At 44.0% G+C, this 18,025-nt stretch overlaps 1 protein-coding gene and 1 pseudogene across 1 annotated transcript; one reads left to right on the top strand and one right to left on the bottom strand.

The window, feature by feature from the left end:
- The first annotated feature begins 570 nt into the window (after positions 1-570).
- Positions 571-4,569, top strand: LOC136536865 (hexose carrier protein HEX6-like; annotated as a pseudogene).
- A 380-nt stretch (positions 4,570-4,949) lies between these two features.
- Positions 4,950-8,575, bottom strand: LOC136527810 (transcription factor MYBS3-like). The gene is made up of 3 exons (XM_066520658.1): positions 8,150-8,575; positions 6,758-6,966; positions 4,950-5,683 (listed from the first exon to the last, which is right to left on the bottom strand). The coding sequence occupies exons 1-3, from the start codon at positions 8,421-8,423 to the stop codon at positions 5,216-5,218; spliced, it is 951 nt and encodes a 316-aa protein (XP_066376755.1). The 5' UTR covers positions 8,424-8,575; the 3' UTR covers positions 4,950-5,215.
- Positions 8,576-18,025: the final 9,450 nt, after the last annotated feature.

Below are 18,025 nucleotides of genomic sequence, written 5' to 3' on the forward strand. Positions count from 1 at the left end.
GAACTTCTTGATCGCCTCCGCCGCCTCGTCCTTGCTCGTCAGGAGTTGCAGCCATATATAGCGACTGCAGTCATCCATGAGCAGGAGGAAGTACCACCAACCACTGTTTGTTGCTGGCGTGATTGGCCCGCAGAGATCGCCATGGACGAGCTTGAGAGCGTCCGTCGCGTGATACTTGGCCGCCTTTGGGAATGACAGCCTCCTCTGCTTCCCGGCCAGGCAGTTGTCACACGGCTTGCCTGCGTGCTTGATGTGGGGCAGCCCTCGGATCATCTTCTCTAGCCGACCGAGTGCGTCGAAGCTGAGATGGCCGAACCGGGCATGCCACAGCCATGGCTCCTCGGTGTGTCGTGCTGCCAGTCACACCGGCTGCTCCACCTTCAAGTCGAGCAGGTACAATCGATTACATGAGCGTTTTACATTCGCAAGAAGACGCCGCTCTTGATCCCGAATCTTCAGGATCCCGCTCTCGATCAGTACCTCGCATAACTGCGCGCCCAAGTCCACCTCGGACGTGTGGGTGGCGAGCAGGAGCAGCGATGATACCTGGACTCTAGCGCCAGCAACCACATGACGGGCTCCAAGGAAGCCTTCTCCGAGCTCGATGGCAACGTGACCGGCACGTTGAAGTTCGGTGACGGCTCAAGGGTAGCGATCCAAGGGAGCGACACCAACATCTTCAGGTGCCAGAATGGTGAGCACCGTGCACTGACGGATGTGTACTACATCCCGCAGCTCTGATACCACTTGTTGGTCCCGAGATCTCCCGCACGGGTGAGTCGACCGCTCACCGTCGTTTCCGACTACACACTACGGCTGGAGGTAAAAGAGAGAGGGAGAACAGAGCACACACACAGCGCACAAGCACCAGTGTTAGCCGAAGCTCTGCAGAGGAGATGGCAAAACTGAACTCGCTCTCTTTACTGAGTTGCAGTGGGAAGCTATATATACAACTCTACACATCTAATCCTATTACACAGACATGCTAGGCTACCAGGCTGCTACAGTGACTAGATGTGACAGCAGGGCTGACTTTGGCGCCTACCCCTGCCGCGGCTACAGTGCAGTAGCCGGGACCCCTGCCACGTGTTTAGAGATGGCAGAGCAGCAGATTACTTTACAGTGTTCACGTCCTCCCTCTATATTGCCGGCCTTGTTGCAACTCTGGCTGTAGCATCCATCACAAGGAAGTATGGCCGCCGCACATCAATGCTCATCGGCGGCACTGTCTTCATCATTGTCTCAGTGTTTGGTGGTGCAACCAGCAATGTTCCCATGCTTCTGATTAACAGGATTCTACTGGGAATTGGTCTCGGGTTCACTAATCAGGTAACTTATGCTTGAATCAGTATTCAATAGGGTACATATTTAGCCCAAAAGATCATAAATCGGTTGCGCAATACTCCCTTTGTCACACATATAGGACAATTTAGATTTGAAGGAAACAAAGGCCTACGTATGGTCAATCTAGCACATTCAAGTAGAAAAGACTTTGAATTGCTTATAACATGTTATATAGTTCGAAAAATCAGCACAACAGTTTCATGCCTGATGAATTTTCTAAGATCTAGATATTGGAAATTAAATGTGTATTGTGCAGTATATCTGGCATGAACTCAGAAAATCCTGTATGGCTATGAAATCAGTATCAGACTTGAGATCCAACTTTTGTAGACAAATCAAGTATTTCTGTTTCATTGAGTTGGACTGAGTGATTAAAAACAAAGTGTTCATGTGATGCCATTTGTTCAGCTCCCAAATTGGCAACAATAGATCGCTAAAGTTGAGCAAAAGTACATGTTTGGCTTATTATGACTTTCAAGTGTCTTTGTTGCTGATGGATTGTGCTCCCTTAAGTTAGTGCTTACTAAACAACCTTCAAGTGTTCAACAAGTGAAGTGATTATGTATCAGAGTGGAGATATAATATAGCTGGAAAGTAAAAATTGTGTTGTAACCTGAACTTTCTAGATTCAATTTGCAGTAATATTCACTGGCTAATAATTAGAATATCTAGTAGAAAAACAGTGACTGTTCATAAATTCACATTGAGCAAGAGCACCAACCAAGACCATAAGTCTTAACACATCAATGTCTGAATAGTACTGTCCTATAATCACGTTTATTATGGATTAGATATAATTCCTTTTGACCTGTAGACTATACCAGATGCATGTCTTTCTTAATATCACTTTCTCCCAAAGAACAATTAGAACTGTGCTAATACTATGCAAATTACATTTGCAGTCAATCCCATTGTACCTGTCAGAAATGGCGCCACCCCGTTACCGTGGGGCAATCAACAATGGTTTTGAGCTTTGCATCAGCCTTGGCATTCTCTTTGCTAACATTCTCAACTATTTTGTCATAAAAATTACAGCAGGATGGGGATGGAGGATATCCCTGTCCATGGCTGCACTGCCTGCTGCATTCCTAACCATCGGCGCAATCTTCCTCCCTGAGACGCCAAGCTTCATAATCCAATGTGATGGCAACACGGACAAGGCAAGGGTCCTGCTCTAGAAGCTGCGTGGAACAACCTCGGTACAGAAAGAGCTTGATGACTTGGTCTGTGCTAGCAACCTTGCAAGGGCAACCCGGTATCCATTCAGGAGCATACTCAAGAGGAAGTACAGGCCACAGCTTGTAGTAGCACTGCTGATCTCTTTCTTCAATCAGGTTACTGGAATCAACGTGATGAACTTCTATGCACCGGTCATGTTCAGGACAATCGGTCTCAAGGAGAGCGCATCCCTCTTGTCCTCGGTGATGACACGCCTATGTGCAACATTTGCCAACATCATAGCGATGATGGTGGTTGACAGGTTTGGGCGCAGGAAGCTCTTCCTTGTAGGCGGTGTGCAGATGATACTTTCGCAGTTTACTGTTGGCGCAATCCTGGCTGCAAAGTTCAAGGACTACGAGGAAATGGATGATGGGTATCCATACCTAGTGCTGATCACAATGTGTGTGTTCGTTGCAGGCTTTGCATGGTCACGGGGCCCTCTTACTTTTTTGGTCCCTGCTGAGGTTTGTCCACTGGAGATCAGGTCCGCAGGGCAGAGCATTGTAGTCGCTGTGGTTTTCTTGATGACATTTGTGATTGGCCAGACGTTTTTTGAGGTCCTTTGTCGCATCAAGTCGGCGACGTTCTTCGTCTTCGGTGGATGGATCTGCTTGATGACATTGTTTGTTTATCTTTTCCTGCCTGAGACAAAGAAGCTGCCCATGGAGCAGATGGAGCAGGTCTGGAAGAGGCACTGGTTCTGGAAGAAGGTTGTAGGGGAGGAAGAGGATAAGAAAGAAGCAGGAGCAGGAAAGATAGCTTTGTCGGGCTTGTAGTACTTTTCTGAGTTGGGTGTATTTGATCAAAACTGCAAAGAAAACATAGTATACGATTGCGACAAGCTGATGTAAATGTACATTTGCATGTAAATCGAGTAATTTATCAGTCTGCCGTTGTTGTCAGTTCCTACAACTGACCGTTCCAAATGTTAAAAGAGTACAGAAGCACTGATATAACAAGAATATTGAAACAGCGCTGCTGTTTCTTCTTTCATGTTCAGCTGTAAAAGGAAAATTTACCTAACAAGTTGATGATGCTGAGAACACACACTACTGATGAGTTACTTCAGTACAGAGAAAAGCATTATTGAAAAGAAAAGGATTGTTGAAGTGTATTTGATCAAACCTGCAAGGGAAACATAGGATTGTGATTAGCTGATCTAAGTCAGAAATACAGAATTGTATGTAATATACAACTAACTTATCTGTTGTCATTGTCAGTAGTTACAGATGGCCATACCAAAGGTAGGAATCAAGAAATGATATAGTACTATATGACAGTCAAGAAACAGCCGTGCCCTTTGTTTTTTATGTTCATCAGCTGTCAAAAGCAAATCAACCTAACAAATTGATGATCCTGAAATCACTGATCAAAGTACTATAGGAGTTGTCTGATGCATGTCTCCGTTTTCAGCAGACCTTTCTTATTTAATGTTCGAATTGGGAACGGTGGCTGACTAAGTGATCAGTGCAGGCTCAGTACCTCCCCCTTGAGGGTGGTCAGAGTTCGAGTCCCAAGGGACTCACTCTTTATTCGTGGCTTCGGCCGCAGCGACAAGGGGGGAAAAGAACTTCCTCGTCTGCCCCAAATCCAAAGCACAGGTCTGTAGCCAGCTCATCTCACAGAGCTGCAGTACCGCTGTGTACGGGTGAGGCAGTGGTTTGAGGGTTTTCTCGACCTGCGTAAGAAGATCTTTTTCTTAAGCCAGAATACCCAAGGGCTGTCTAGCCACCGCAGATCGAGTTTTTTAAATGTTCGAATTCTTCTCTCCCTTCTTTTTATCTGATGATGGCAGCACTCATACCTTATGATAATAAATTGCGGGAGGAACCGATATTGCTGGTGAAATGATCTTCGATGATTCTTGAAACTTTTTCAGCCACTAGCGCGCACGAAGCGGAAGACTTTTTGCTAAAGATACAAAAGTGACATTGTGTCCTGTGTTTGGATAGTTGGATAACCAAGATAAGCTGAAAGGGACTTGTCACTTGTCAGTACTGTCACCAACCACACATAAACACTTGGTCGGAATGGAAATGAGAGGATTGAAAGATACGGTTCTACTCAAGAGAATTCGAAACAATATTCCACAAGCATGTTGCACGAGATCAATCAAACAGTTTGTGCAATTGTGCTGGGCACGGTTACAACAAACAAAAAACAAAGTGAAACCATGTACACACATGCAGCACAAAAGAATTAACGCAGTATAGAACAGATTCAAATACATGATGCAACAACAAACTCCGCATGTATCGCAAACTAGCTTCGTCGCCAGCGCCGTGCCGCTTCATCAAAAAGAAAGAAAAAAAGAGTTTTGCATGGCCAGCGATTAACCAGCATCATCTTCAAAAATGAAACATCAGGTGGATAACAGAGTGCACTTGAAAAGAACTGGCTAATACTTTTTTCTTGGAAAAAGTTTACAACATTACAACCATAAAGATCAGCACTAACATTAATGACTTTGTTAACATAAGAGTGTCATATCATGCGTGCCAGACAAACAACGGGTACATTCATACATAGCATAACTTACAGCACATGATACAAGCTACAGAGCACGGTTAATCTTAAATATAAAAAAAAGGAGGAAAAGCTTATTTTGCCCAGGATTCCATCTAAATGCAGTATCTGTGCTGATGGGGGATCAGGCTTGAGCTCTCGTAGGATTTGCATGGAAAGCCGACTGCCTATTTTGACCCCCTAGCAGATTTAGCGACAGAGAAGTAGACACTGTCTCCTGACCAGGCTCCTCCCCTATGCTTAGCTTTGACATGCCCACAAGTTCATCAACATTAATTGGATTCTTGGAATGAACTGCAACAGGCTTGACAATCTCGTGTGTTTCTTGGGGCAGATCGCCTCCATCTTCCTGATTTGGCCAGAAAGGAACTGAGAATTGCAAGAATGGTGAGAAATAAGCTGGAACAATCATCGGATAGGTAGGCTGTAAACTCTCAGGCATGAGAGCAGAAGCTGCAGAACTCTCTGCAACAGCAGAAGTATCTGACTCCATCGATTCCACCTCCTCCTCCACAGGAGGAGGCAGTGGTGGTTGATTTAACACTGAGGTCTCTGGTTCTTGACTTCCAGGAAGGGGTGGAAGGTCCATGGACTGTAAAACAAACAGAGCACAGTTCAGTTCAGATTATATGCAAAGCACAAGGCTACAGATTCTTTCTGAGAATCACTCCTGGACAGCCAAACGGCTAAAAAATCCATCCTCACTGCTTTCCGTTTAATCCCCAGCAGAATCACTATAAATCACTTCTCTCCCCCACCAAAATCGCTCCACCAGAGAATCAGGGAGCTAGAGCTATCAAGAAGTCAAGCACTACCAAACAGGCCCCAAGAACTACCTAATGAGATTAAGGATAGGACACTGTGCATAACTGTCAACAGTGCTATCCAAAACGCTAAACGGTAAACAGTCCGTCACCTTTTGTTTACTGTTTAGGCTGTTTAAACGGTGTTTAAACTGAGTTAAACGATCTAAACAGTTTTGTATAGTACCGCTAAAATATACATATTTATGTATATAAAAGTCAAATATACTAGAAAGTATACACATTAAAATATGTATCCTAGCAAATAAATCTTCTTTTTGGGAAGGAAACTTAGATCCCACTCCACCATTACAATGTTAATTAGTTTGGTGTCAATGTGATAGTTGTAATCCTCGGCAATTTAGCCCATTTAATTATGTTTAACTCTTCTGTTTAAGCCATTTACACCGTTTTTGATGGTTTAAACGGCTTTAAACAGTCCAACCATTAAATGGAATGTTTAGGGCCTAAACGACACAGTTGGCCTTTTACCATTTACACACTGTTTATAGAAGCTACAGAACTAGATCCAAAAAGTTGCACTAGTCTAAATAATATGATATATATAAGGGCGTACCCAGTGCAGAGAGCTCCCGCGCTGTATGGGGTCTGGGAAAGGGTGTTAGTGGCAAGCCTTACCCTCGCCTGTGCAATGCGAGGAGACAGCGACTCGAACCTGGGACCTTCCGGTCACATACGGTAAGACTCTACCGCTTGCACCAGGCCCGCCCTTCAAATAATATGATATATATATTACCACAAAAACAAGCAATAGTGTAGTTACAACACATGTATGAGTACAAAACAAGGCCATAGCAAGCAGTATTTGTGCAGAAATCAAAGGCTAAGATCAAGCAAGTTACCTCATCAGGCACCATGTCGAAAAGGCTAGACCTTCTCTTCCTTCTGCTCATATTTGATTGGCGTATAAAATATTTTTGAGCATGACTTGCTACTTGAGTAGGTGTTCTTGAGACCACGAAATTACGAGAAATTCCTCGCCAATCACCTTTCCCAAGCTTTTGTAATCCCAGCAAAAACCTCCGGTGTTCTTCTTCAGTCCAAGGAACACCTGGCAGAGCAACTTTAATCAGCAACATGACACACAAAGTCCAAATCACAGGCAGGCAGCAATATGTGAAGCTACGAGAAGCCAGTGAACTGAAATGAATGAACAGCGGCATATTAACAGAGTATGGTAAAAGTTAGCACCACCACTTCGCTATTAAACAAATCATATAGGAAGGGTACCATCGACAAATAGAGGACTAGCCAAACAGCACGAAATCAGAACAGAGCTAAAAGAATGGGCATAATCTGAAGAAACGTGCCATTTGATTTACATTAAAACACCTACCACCCACCACCAAGTGTAAACCAAGAACTAGCCATCAATGTTCGCTGAAGAGCTCACAAGAATCAGCAGCAATAATTAATAATGAAGATAAAACTTGAAGAATGCTGGTACTCATTTATCAGGCATTTGATTTTTCCAATAACATATGAAAACATTTGTTTCCTTATCAAGTATGGACAACCAGAACTTGGCACTGCATAATAGTGATTGCATCCCAGTGCAGTAGCACATTTACACCAGACCTTGGCCATTGGCACATGTATGGCATACATAAGACTATGCGTTAGCAGTTAGCACAGCGGTTTCTATTGCTCGGCATATCCTTCCTGATTACGCAGCCCTATACCTCTGATTACGCAGCCCTATGCCTCCAGTCATTCAGCATCACCAATCAGTGAGAAATTTCGTCAAAATCAACTGACACCACTGCTCGGAACAATCCTTAAGCCTTGTTCTAAAAAATTTGTAGAGCTGAGCTTCTTAAAGCATCCCCATGACCCAGTCCAACAGTACAGTGCCTCCAGAGGTGGTGGTTCTTGTACCATTTACGGGTCGAATTCGAGTACCATATGTATCAACTCAACTAGTACAATATTATCCATACAATAGCAGGAGTACTCGCAGTGTGGTAGTAGTACCATTAATGATTTTCTCTCAGCTGGAGTTGCCCTTTTCCCAAACTTAGAGGGGCACCTAATCACTGAGCACCAGGTGCACGCATCTAAAAAAAAGTGAGCCGAGTAGGCAGACAGGAGACAAACGAATGGAAAAGCTTGGAGCTGGTTAGAACTGCCTGGAAGGATCGATTATTGCCTAGGGTTCTGCATCGGGCGGTAGCGGCGGGTGGATGATCGATTATTAGAGGGGAGGGGCAAAGATAGATCGGGCGGCAGCTGACCTTTCTTGCGCTCGCGGCTGGCGGAGGAGGAGCCCTGGACGAAGTCGTCGGAGGCGTAGCCCCCGCCGCCGCCGTCGGCGAGGTCGGGCCCGTCGGCGGGGGACGCGCCGCCGCTGGTGGATCCCGCGGAGAGGAGGGAGAGGTTCCCCATGCTGGCGCACTTGCGGATGGCCGAGCCATCGGTGAGGCGCACCCCGAAGATCTTGACCCCGCGGTTGGGGCACGTCCGCGAGTTGTGCCCGTTGTGGCTGCAGTGCGAGCACCGCCGCGTCATCCCGCCACCTCCGCCTCCGGCCGCCAGCTAGGGTTCGGGCGGTTTGCGCGTGCCGTGAGGTGAGAGGAATGGTGGTGGATGACTGGAGGTGGGGGGAGGAAGCCGTGTGAGGAGGAAGAGGTGAAGAAGGGAGGGGAGGGGGTTGCTAGCTCACTCAACTGTTGAGTGGTGATTGGTTAAGGTGGTCGGCGAGCGTGGGCCGTCCACGTGGCGGATATTCTTGTGCGTGGGGGACTCGCGCAGCGGCTTGCGGGGCACGCCTCCCTTCCTGGTTGGCTCCCCTAGTCCCCTCCCCCGTCTATTCATTCCCGTGGACACGGTTGCGGCCCGCGTGCGCGCTAGCGTCTCCGCTCGTTTCGTTTTCGTTTTCGTTTTCGTTTTCAATCGCCGGGTCCTCGGACCATTTCATCCACATTTCCAGCCCGTTTCGTCTTGTGCGTGTGGTGAGTTGGTGACTGGCAGAGTGAGCACTGGCGAGCCACTCGTCGTTCTTGTTCGTTTCCCATCTGTTTCAGGACCTGGAGGGAGGGTATATTTTTCCTTTTCTTCTGGAACATGCGTTCCTAGCGCATCGCTCGGTGGGATGCCCCTGAATCTCGTGCACCAGCAGAACAATACGTGCTTGGCTAGCTGTGATTACCCACTCTCTCGTACGTCGACAGATGCTTAATTTTAGTAACCACAAACAATCTGTATGCATGGATCGAGGGGAAGAACCCGCCTGCTTGGAGACGGCGGCAGCCCCCCTCCAGTTTCCCACTGCCCACTGTCGTTGCACCACCATTGCGAGTGTACCGCTGACGGAACTAGCAACGTAAGGTGGGGTTTTTTTTTTTAAACATATAAAAAGATTTAAGGGCTTATTTGGTTGGTGACCAAAACCTGCCAGGCTAAAGGTTCGTTGTGTCACGGTTTCTTCGGCAGCTGTTTGGTTCACTGCCACACCTATTATACACCACATTTTTCTTAGCACTCTGCCCCACATGTCATAGATCCATTTTCGTGTCAAACCTTGTCACAAGTGTGGCTTCAATTTTGGTCGCCACACTTTCTTTGGCAGTTAGAGTTTGCCAAAGGTTAGACGTGGTAAGTTTTGGTCACCAACCAAACATGTCTTTATTTTCAAGGATTACCTGTAACCTCAAAAATAACGGACAAAGGACCCATCTCATTTATGACAGTTCTTTGGATTTAGTTTGCTTACTTTACTTCAAATAAATTTATCGGTCAAGTTCGAAGATTTTTTGCTAGGAGTTTGTTACCTATGATAACTTCGGTGATGTTCATGACGAGGTTGCCGTTACGGGTGTCAATTTCATCGACCGAAGATTTTGTGATCATTATCTGCAAAGGGATGAGTGCTCCTGGACACTCCCTACGAGCTGAGGATGGTAAGTCTGGGTTATTGACCTCATCGTCGATGGTCGCGGAGAGGAAATTAGGTATCCAATGACAGACAAACGGTCAGAGATATTGAATCTGTAGCGTATGTTGTACTCGTCGATTCAACCACCATTGTCTTTTATCGATTTAGATATATATTTTGGATTGGTTCTGAAACGTTAAATCTTTGCAGCATGTTAATGTTTTGAAGCTGATTGATGGATTCAACATGTGACTTTGGCTCCAAAGTTTAACATGACTTCGTTCATCCAGAGCATCGGTCGCATCGAGAGGAAAAATCTAGAAAAAAAAAGCCTATGAGGACAGTAACAAAAAATGTGTTGGTGTATAAAAAACAATAGTTCTACAAATGTTATCAAACTAAAAAATCGTCTAGCCTACATTTATACAACAGAACATACCTTTTCTATTCTAAAATAACTATACATCACAACTTTTAACAACTCGATTTTCTTAAAAATTTGATCAGATATATAACAAAACATAATAATTTTGATCATAGTATATAATTTTATAATAAATTTATTTAAGTATAAATATCAATATTATTATATATATAGTTTAATTTAGAGAAGTTTAACTTTTTGAAAAATGAGATATATAATTATTTTAGGATGAAGAGCGTATAGTTTTGACTGATTTAACTAGGAGAGTGAAAGAGTGAAGTGTTTGATGTGCCGTGTGCGTGGCCACACAAGTGTGCATTAGAGTAAGTATAATAAGGGGCTGTAAGTAAGCTAAATGCTAAGGTGGAGGAGAGATGAAAGGAGAGAGAAGAAGCGGGTTGTAAGTTTACAGTTAGTTTAGGCACAGAAATAAAAAAAAAACTCTGTGAGAGAAACAAGTGATCACGTATTAATAATAAAGATATAACTAGTGTATAGATGGACTAAGTCGTTGAACGATAGGCAGTAAGAATTTATACTACCAGCAGCCGGTTGAATTATTTAGCCTGTTCAGAACTGTTGACTTGTTTATTGCTGGTTCGTGAGAAAGTACTGCTGTCTGATTTATGTGAAAAAAAATATATTATTTCTGACTAAAAACACTGTTCATATAAACAGTATCCGCGTGAGAGGGGCACCAGCCAGCCAGCCGCTCCAGCCAAACCGGCTGATTAGCTTGCTGTTGGGACATGCGAATCTGGGCGGAGATGGGCGTGGCGGACTTGCGGGCACACCGGATATCGTGTCGGCTATCAAATCATGGACGTGGCATGTGTCGACAAAAATACGGACGATGACGAGACTAGTCAACCGGATGAGGCTGCAGGTTGCAGCACGAAGCATCCAATTGCGCGTGATCGCCTGCGGCGAGCCTCCGTGTAGGCTTCTATACGGGGAAGACTTAATTTTTTTGAAAGAAGATACGGGGGAAACACGCAACACATTCCGGAATAGATGGGTACAGATGAACCAGTCTAGTAACCTGCAAGTCAAAAGGCATCGACCCATGAGAGGTCACCAGCACCCATCATTACTGAAACCGACACTGCAGTCGCGCTAAACAGAGCGTACTACCTTGTTATCAAATTATTTACCGGAAGCGAGAGGCAAGGACAGCTTATCTAAACCCAAAATGTCATCTGCTCAGAAGAGAGGTAGTGTTAAAATAGTAGATCCACGAGATAGCTTAAGAAAAGATTAATAGATTTGTCACCAAGTTGGCGTGAACATTTTTAGTTTTTACCTTTGCTACACCTACGGTATTCGGGGTGAAAACAAATTAGGAACGGGAGATCTTTTTATGGTACGTTGAGCTTACGTTGAGCTGACAGTGACTTCTCAAAAAAAACATACAGTATTTCCTATTTTACTAAGAAAAATACGTATACCAAGTTACATATTTGGACCAGAAAAAGCAATCACGAAAAAAAATCTGGTGATCGAGTATCACTTTTGAGTGACGCGTAATTATCCTCATCCATTGCAGTGAGGATGGAGGTTGCACACATGTACGGAGAAAGCTGCTTACCAACCTCGAGATCGTCATGGCATTATATCGCTGGTACGGTTGGATGAAGGATCTCTTACAAGATGTATGGATATCTTCGTCTTATCTGTAAGATGGTATCATCCCATCTGGCTCAAGCCTCTAGGCCTCAGCAGAAAAAAAAATAGCCATGTCAAGTCAAAGCAAAATTAATCTTCTGTATTATTATCGCATTTAATAATCGTTCTTTTAAATGGTCAACACAGTTTGAGAACGTTGTATAGGCCCATTCGGCTTACCCATATTCGACTTGTTCGGCTTGTTTTTTCAGCCGGAACAGTATTTTTTTCTCACAACAATTCAGTCAGAACAATTTTTTCAGTCAGTTTCTGCCAAGATTCAACAAGCCGAATGGGCCTCACAGCAAAAAAAAAAAAACTTCCATGTACTGCACCACAAATTATTGGTTGGACAACCTGTTGAATTATGAGTATGTTTGGTTCCACTTATATAGTTATATTTAAAAAGTATTTGGTTTGCAGATAATATGGATAGGGTGTCAGCCATCTAAAAGAAATGTTCGCCATATGTGGATGAACCTACCAACAAAAAACGACTGGATAAGCTCATCCATATTTTCTAATCTTGATCATTAATAAATAATTTATAGATTATTAGTATATGATATTATTATTTAGTAATTATAATATTAATTATGTATTTTTATTTTTAAAATACATTTTCAAATGAAAAATACACAAATACACCTCAAATCAACAAAATTTTAGAAATAATCTACTGTCGTCCACCCGTGCAGCAACTTTACAAAATGGCTCTACGGTAGAACGAAAGCTTCGAGTTTCGTTCCAAGGGAAAACGAATACAGAAAAATGTTCCTTGTGGGTAATCGATAAATAGTACTCGTTCTTCCATAAAACGACTTCTGAACATCGTACTACCAGCAAACGATATTTGTTTAATTTGTGTGTATTTGGGTAGTAATATAAAATGGCAGGAATATCGTTGGCATATTTATAAGAGCATTTTTAACCGTATCAAAAGAAAATAATTCTAAAAACACTGATTTTGCAATCTTCACTACACCACAACCCAAAATTAGCATCGGTGGGGGGACGTTAAAAGTTTCGATTTAACGTCGGAAGGGCGGACGTTAAAGATCGGTAACGGACGGTGTGTCGTTATATCTCGTTTTTTACCACAACCTATCCGACGTTAATTCTATTTAACTTTAACGTCGGATGGTCCGACGTTATATATTACTTTTAGCGACCCACTGTCCGTTGCAACGAATTGGCTGCCCTAGCGCGGAGTATATTGGCCCAATTTCCGCCCAAATTTTATGTGACCCACATTGTCAGAAAAAAATTGGAGCCCGCCAATCCAGCCCACCAACAGCCCATCCCCTACTAGCGCTCATCACCCTCGCCTCAAAAAAAAACAAATCCCCAATCCCTGTCCGCATCGAGCGCGCAAGCCCCGGCCGCCGCCACTTCACATCGAGGGCTCGAGGTCGCGCCGCCCGCCGCCAAGCGCTACCCCATCCCGCGCCAATCCGCCCGCCCGCCGCCAAGCGCTACCCCATCCTGCGCCAATCCGCCCGCCCGCCGCCGCCAGGGCCCAGGCGCCCACCGCCCGCCGCGCCCGCCGCCTACCGCCCGACGCCCGCCGAGCAGGAACGCCACGCACCACACGGACATAAGCGTCACGGGCTTGCTGCTTCACAAAACAGAAGTGTCGCGCCGCTGCCGGCGCGAGCCGCGTCCCTTAGCCCTCCGCCGTCGCGGGCCACCTGCCTGGCCTCCTGCCAGGCCTCTGCCGGTCGCCTGCAGCCCTCCGATCGGCCTCCCTCACCTCGGCCCCTCCATCCCGTCGGCGTCCACAGCTCAGGCCGGTGACCTCAGCGCAGTTCTTCCCGTCGGTGACCCCCAACGACGCCGTGTCCAGGTGAGCACAGCCGGTGACCTCAGCTCGCCCCTTCCTCGGCCCTAGTCCCCTTCCCGGACAGCGCCCCAACCCCCTCCTGGTTCCTCCTCTTCTTGTGGAAAGTGCCCCCACCCCCTCCTGGTTCCTCCTCTCCCCATGTGTCCCACAACACTGCCAGATCCAAATTAAGAGAGCCATGATCTCCTTCTATACTATGTTTGCTGCTATCGACTGCTCACTTTCATTTTATTAACTAAATCATGGATGTGTAATTTCCTCTACTGGAGCAGCAGGCTGTAGTCGTGATTGCCTGAGGCATACAAGAAGAAGGTGCTCCTAGTCGTGATTGTCTGAGGCGTACAAGAAGGAGGTGCTCCTTGGAGGTCGTAGTCGTGGTTGCCTGAGGCGGGCTCTGCCCTAATAAAAGCCGCACCATTCACAGGTTTTTGCCTAGCTGCTAATTCTTCATTCATTCCCAGTCTGCCGTGTTGATCTGTTGCTTATATATATATATATCTTGTTTTGCCTAGATCGATCCATGATCTATTCTTGTGTTTATATTTTTAGAGTTTGTTTGGTCAGCTTCTGGTTCCCCCTAGTAAAGGTTGATGGATAAATCTTGGATTGATAATGATGCTAGGTAAATACAGTAACTTAATAGATATTGAAAAGGGTATACATAGGCTGAGTGGCTTTTTAACATAAACTTTCATGTAGGCATGGCAAGGCATATTTGCAGGGGGTGAACCGTTTCTTAGCTTTTGCATTTAGTAATGCAGCTGTTGGTAGCAAGATATTTTGTCCTTGTAGAAAGTGTTCCAACTCTTTCTGGTATGAGGCTAGTGAAGTCCATGAACACTTAATATGTGATGGGTTTCTAAAAGGGTACAGAACATGGAATTTACATGGAGAACCCACCCCGTCTGTGAATCATGAGAACTGTGACATTGATGTTGATGGTGTTGAGGTTATGGATGATCCTGATGAAGATGATGATATCTCTGGTTTGCTTAGGGACTTAGCAGGTGGCTTAGATGATAGAGGTGATTTTGAAGAAAATAGTCCTGATCTAGATCCTTGTGAGGGGCTAGTTGCTATTCAAAAGCTGGTTGAAGAGAATAGCAAGGATCTGTTCCCTACTTGCAAGAAATATACCCAACTCCGATTTCTTATTAGATTACTACACATCAAACTCCTTGGAGGATGATCTGATAAATCTTTTAACCTGCTACTAGAACTACTCAATGATGCATTCCCAGATGGTTCAGCCGTAGCAAAAACCTTTCATGAAGCTAAGAAATTGGTGAAATCCATAGGAATTGGGTATACTTAGGGGTCAAGGGTTACACTCCAACGAGGCTTCAAATGCAAGATCGAGAGTGTAAAAGGAAAGAAAGTCATATAGCAGCTCTAGAAAGTCACCAAATAGCTCTAGAACAACGCATAGCAGAATTAGAAGCTGAATTGGCGCATGAAAGGTTGGCATGTGAAAGGTCAAGTATGGAAAATGTCTCCCAAAATGGCTCTAACTCACGTCACCATGAGGTAAATTATTTGTACATTCTCTAATTTCAATTATCAGTCCTTGATTCTATGGCTAGATAATTGTCTCATATTGGTATTAGCCTTGCTTCAGTCCTGATTTACATAGAAGATGCATTACTGCGAGATCATTAATATGTTACCAAGTCACTTGTCTCTAAGTACTGAGAATATATATGCATTACTCATAAATATTTGCACCCTAAGTTCATGTGTTGTTCCAGAATGTCTCTAACTTCCCACTTTTATGTTTATAGAGCCCAAGATCTGAAGAAAATTATGTTGAGACAAATCAAGTTGCTGAATTTCATGAAGATGGTGCCTATGCAAATAACTCTAATGAGTATGAATACGTGCTTGTGCGTAGGACTAACTTAGCCCCACCAGTCCAGCAGCCCCACCGGTCCAGCAGCTCCCTAGTTGTGCAACCCAACACATCTCCCGCAGCCTCATTTATGCAGCACCATCACTCTAGCCCCATTCCTACAACCACAGTTGTTCAGCCCCCTCAGTCTAGCCCCATTCCTACAGACCCGGCTGTTCAGTCCCCTCAGTGTAGCCCTAACGGTGCAGGGCCATCAAGGAATGGTGATGCAAATCACATCTCACATGACGACCTTGTAATGTTCTCATCGCTTTTCAATTTTTTTTCTTCTAGTCCAATGGTGATTTTTTAATGTATACAATTCTCATAAATACATTGTTTGCTTCAGATCGGCAATGAAATTATACTCTATGCACTCCAAAGAGATGAACCTGTGGCCAAGGGAACAATTATTTCAGTTAATCCTGTCACCGTGCACGCAGGACAAGCTCTTGGAAAGAAGCACTGTCTAGTTGTTATCAGATGTGTGATGAAAAGGGATGCAAAGCTACCTCGCCCATATCCTGGTGTGGAAGAGATGGCTGATGCTAAGGACATGGCAATTGCTAGGCCATATAAAAGGGTAACAAACACAACTTGTCATTGTTTGTTTTTTTCATATGTAATGAGTGCCCAGATTTTCTAATCATTGATATTTCTAACAGCTCAAGCGGCCTGTTCGCTTGTTGGTTTCAGCCAGCCCAAACCAACCAGCCAACAGTGTTTTTCTCTCACAATAAACCAGCACCAGCCAGCCCAAACCAGCTCAGAAACCAACCAGCGAACAGGCCGAAGGTCTGCAAGTCTAAGAAATCATCCCATGGAACAGGTCTGTAAAGCTCTAACTTAGCCAACATTTTAAAATTTTAGGACTGTGTTAGTGTAATTCAGTAGTGAAGAACTTACATATTTTCTTAGATGTGAAAAATTTACTTGTGCACTATTCCCAAGTATATTGTGAGTGTGCTGATTTTAAAATGTTTAGAATATATTCATTGACGTGCCAAAATTTTAAACCCAACAAGAAAGTCAGAAGGACCATAGTTATAAGGCAACATATTCAGTTTATAGGTTCTGTAACTAACAAGAGATATGAAGTTAGTATTGATCCTAGTGATTAGTGTATTGTATACTTTATGTAGCCTTTTTTTAGCTTGTTCCATATTCTTTAAGCACTTTTAATTGAACTTGTTGCATTGCCTTCAGCTTGTCTTTCTAGTGATCTAGCAATCTTAACCTTTGCCCAAAATACATTTTAAGCTAGTCGCAAAGCTTGGCAAGCATGCTGATTGTGTTAATGGAAAACTGAGTAAAGTTATTAACTGATCTAGGACGACAAATCAAAGTATCTTATGAAGTTTTATGTTGTGCCTTTTTTTTATGAATTTCAACTTTTATTTATAGGTGGTGGGAGGAAATAGCTGGAAGTGGACTGCAGCCAATGATTGGATCAAAGTGCTCATGATAACGTGTTTTGGACATTTTAGCTATAGATGATAACTTTTGTTTGGCCTTACTAGAGGTGGATCATTTTGTAAAGAGTGGAAGCAAACTATGAGACATGGGTTGCCTAGTCTGGCATTTGGCCAAACTTATTTCATCTTAGCTTTTGTATGCCATGAATTATGTGTAAAATGGCATGACACATCATGATGACTTTAATATAACTTGTGAGCTCTATCTTGGTCCAGTTTATGTGTTCTTGACTGTATTGTTTGAATGTATGACATGGCAGTGTTGATTATATGGTTAACAGCTAAACAGTACATATATTATGTGTTGTTTACTTGTATGCATAGTGAGGGACAGTGGGTCGCTATAAACCTATATCATCAGACAGTGCGATGTTATAAGTTTAGAAAAGACGTAAGACAGTCCGACGTTATATCTTTTATATAAAGTCAGACGCTTCGACGTTAAAAGTCGGTCCGACGTTATAGATTTTTAGCGTCGCCAGTATCAACGGCTAATATATCTGACGCTATAAGTTTATAACGTCGGACCGTAAGTCGTTGAAATGGCTTATAACGACCCACCGTGTGACGCTATATTTAGGTTGTGGTGTAGTGCTTCTAATAATTTTATAAAGAGAAAACAACTCTATCACTAACTGCTTTTGATAATTTGCCCCTAGAAGATAAAAAAAAGTTCAATTAAGGAATTTTTGGTCATGGCTCGTGCCACATCGGCCCTGCTATAGCCACCCCACAGTCGGCCATTTTTGGCACCTAACTCACATCCAGAATCTCATAAACAAAATTTACATTGCATGCTCTACCCTAGTATCCTTAGATCTGACAACAATGGTCAAAATCCAATTCTGAAAAACCTCCCATGCGGCGGCGGCCGCCTCCGCATGCGTAGCCGGACCGCTTGGGGTCATCTCCTTACCCTAACTTGCTACCAAAACTTCTAA

The sequence above is a fragment of the Miscanthus floridulus genome, chromosome 2 (assembly GCF_019320115.1).
Source record: "Miscanthus floridulus cultivar M001 chromosome 2, ASM1932011v1, whole genome shotgun sequence".
In the NCBI taxonomy this organism is placed as follows: domain Eukaryota; kingdom Viridiplantae; phylum Streptophyta; class Magnoliopsida; order Poales; family Poaceae; genus Miscanthus; species Miscanthus floridulus.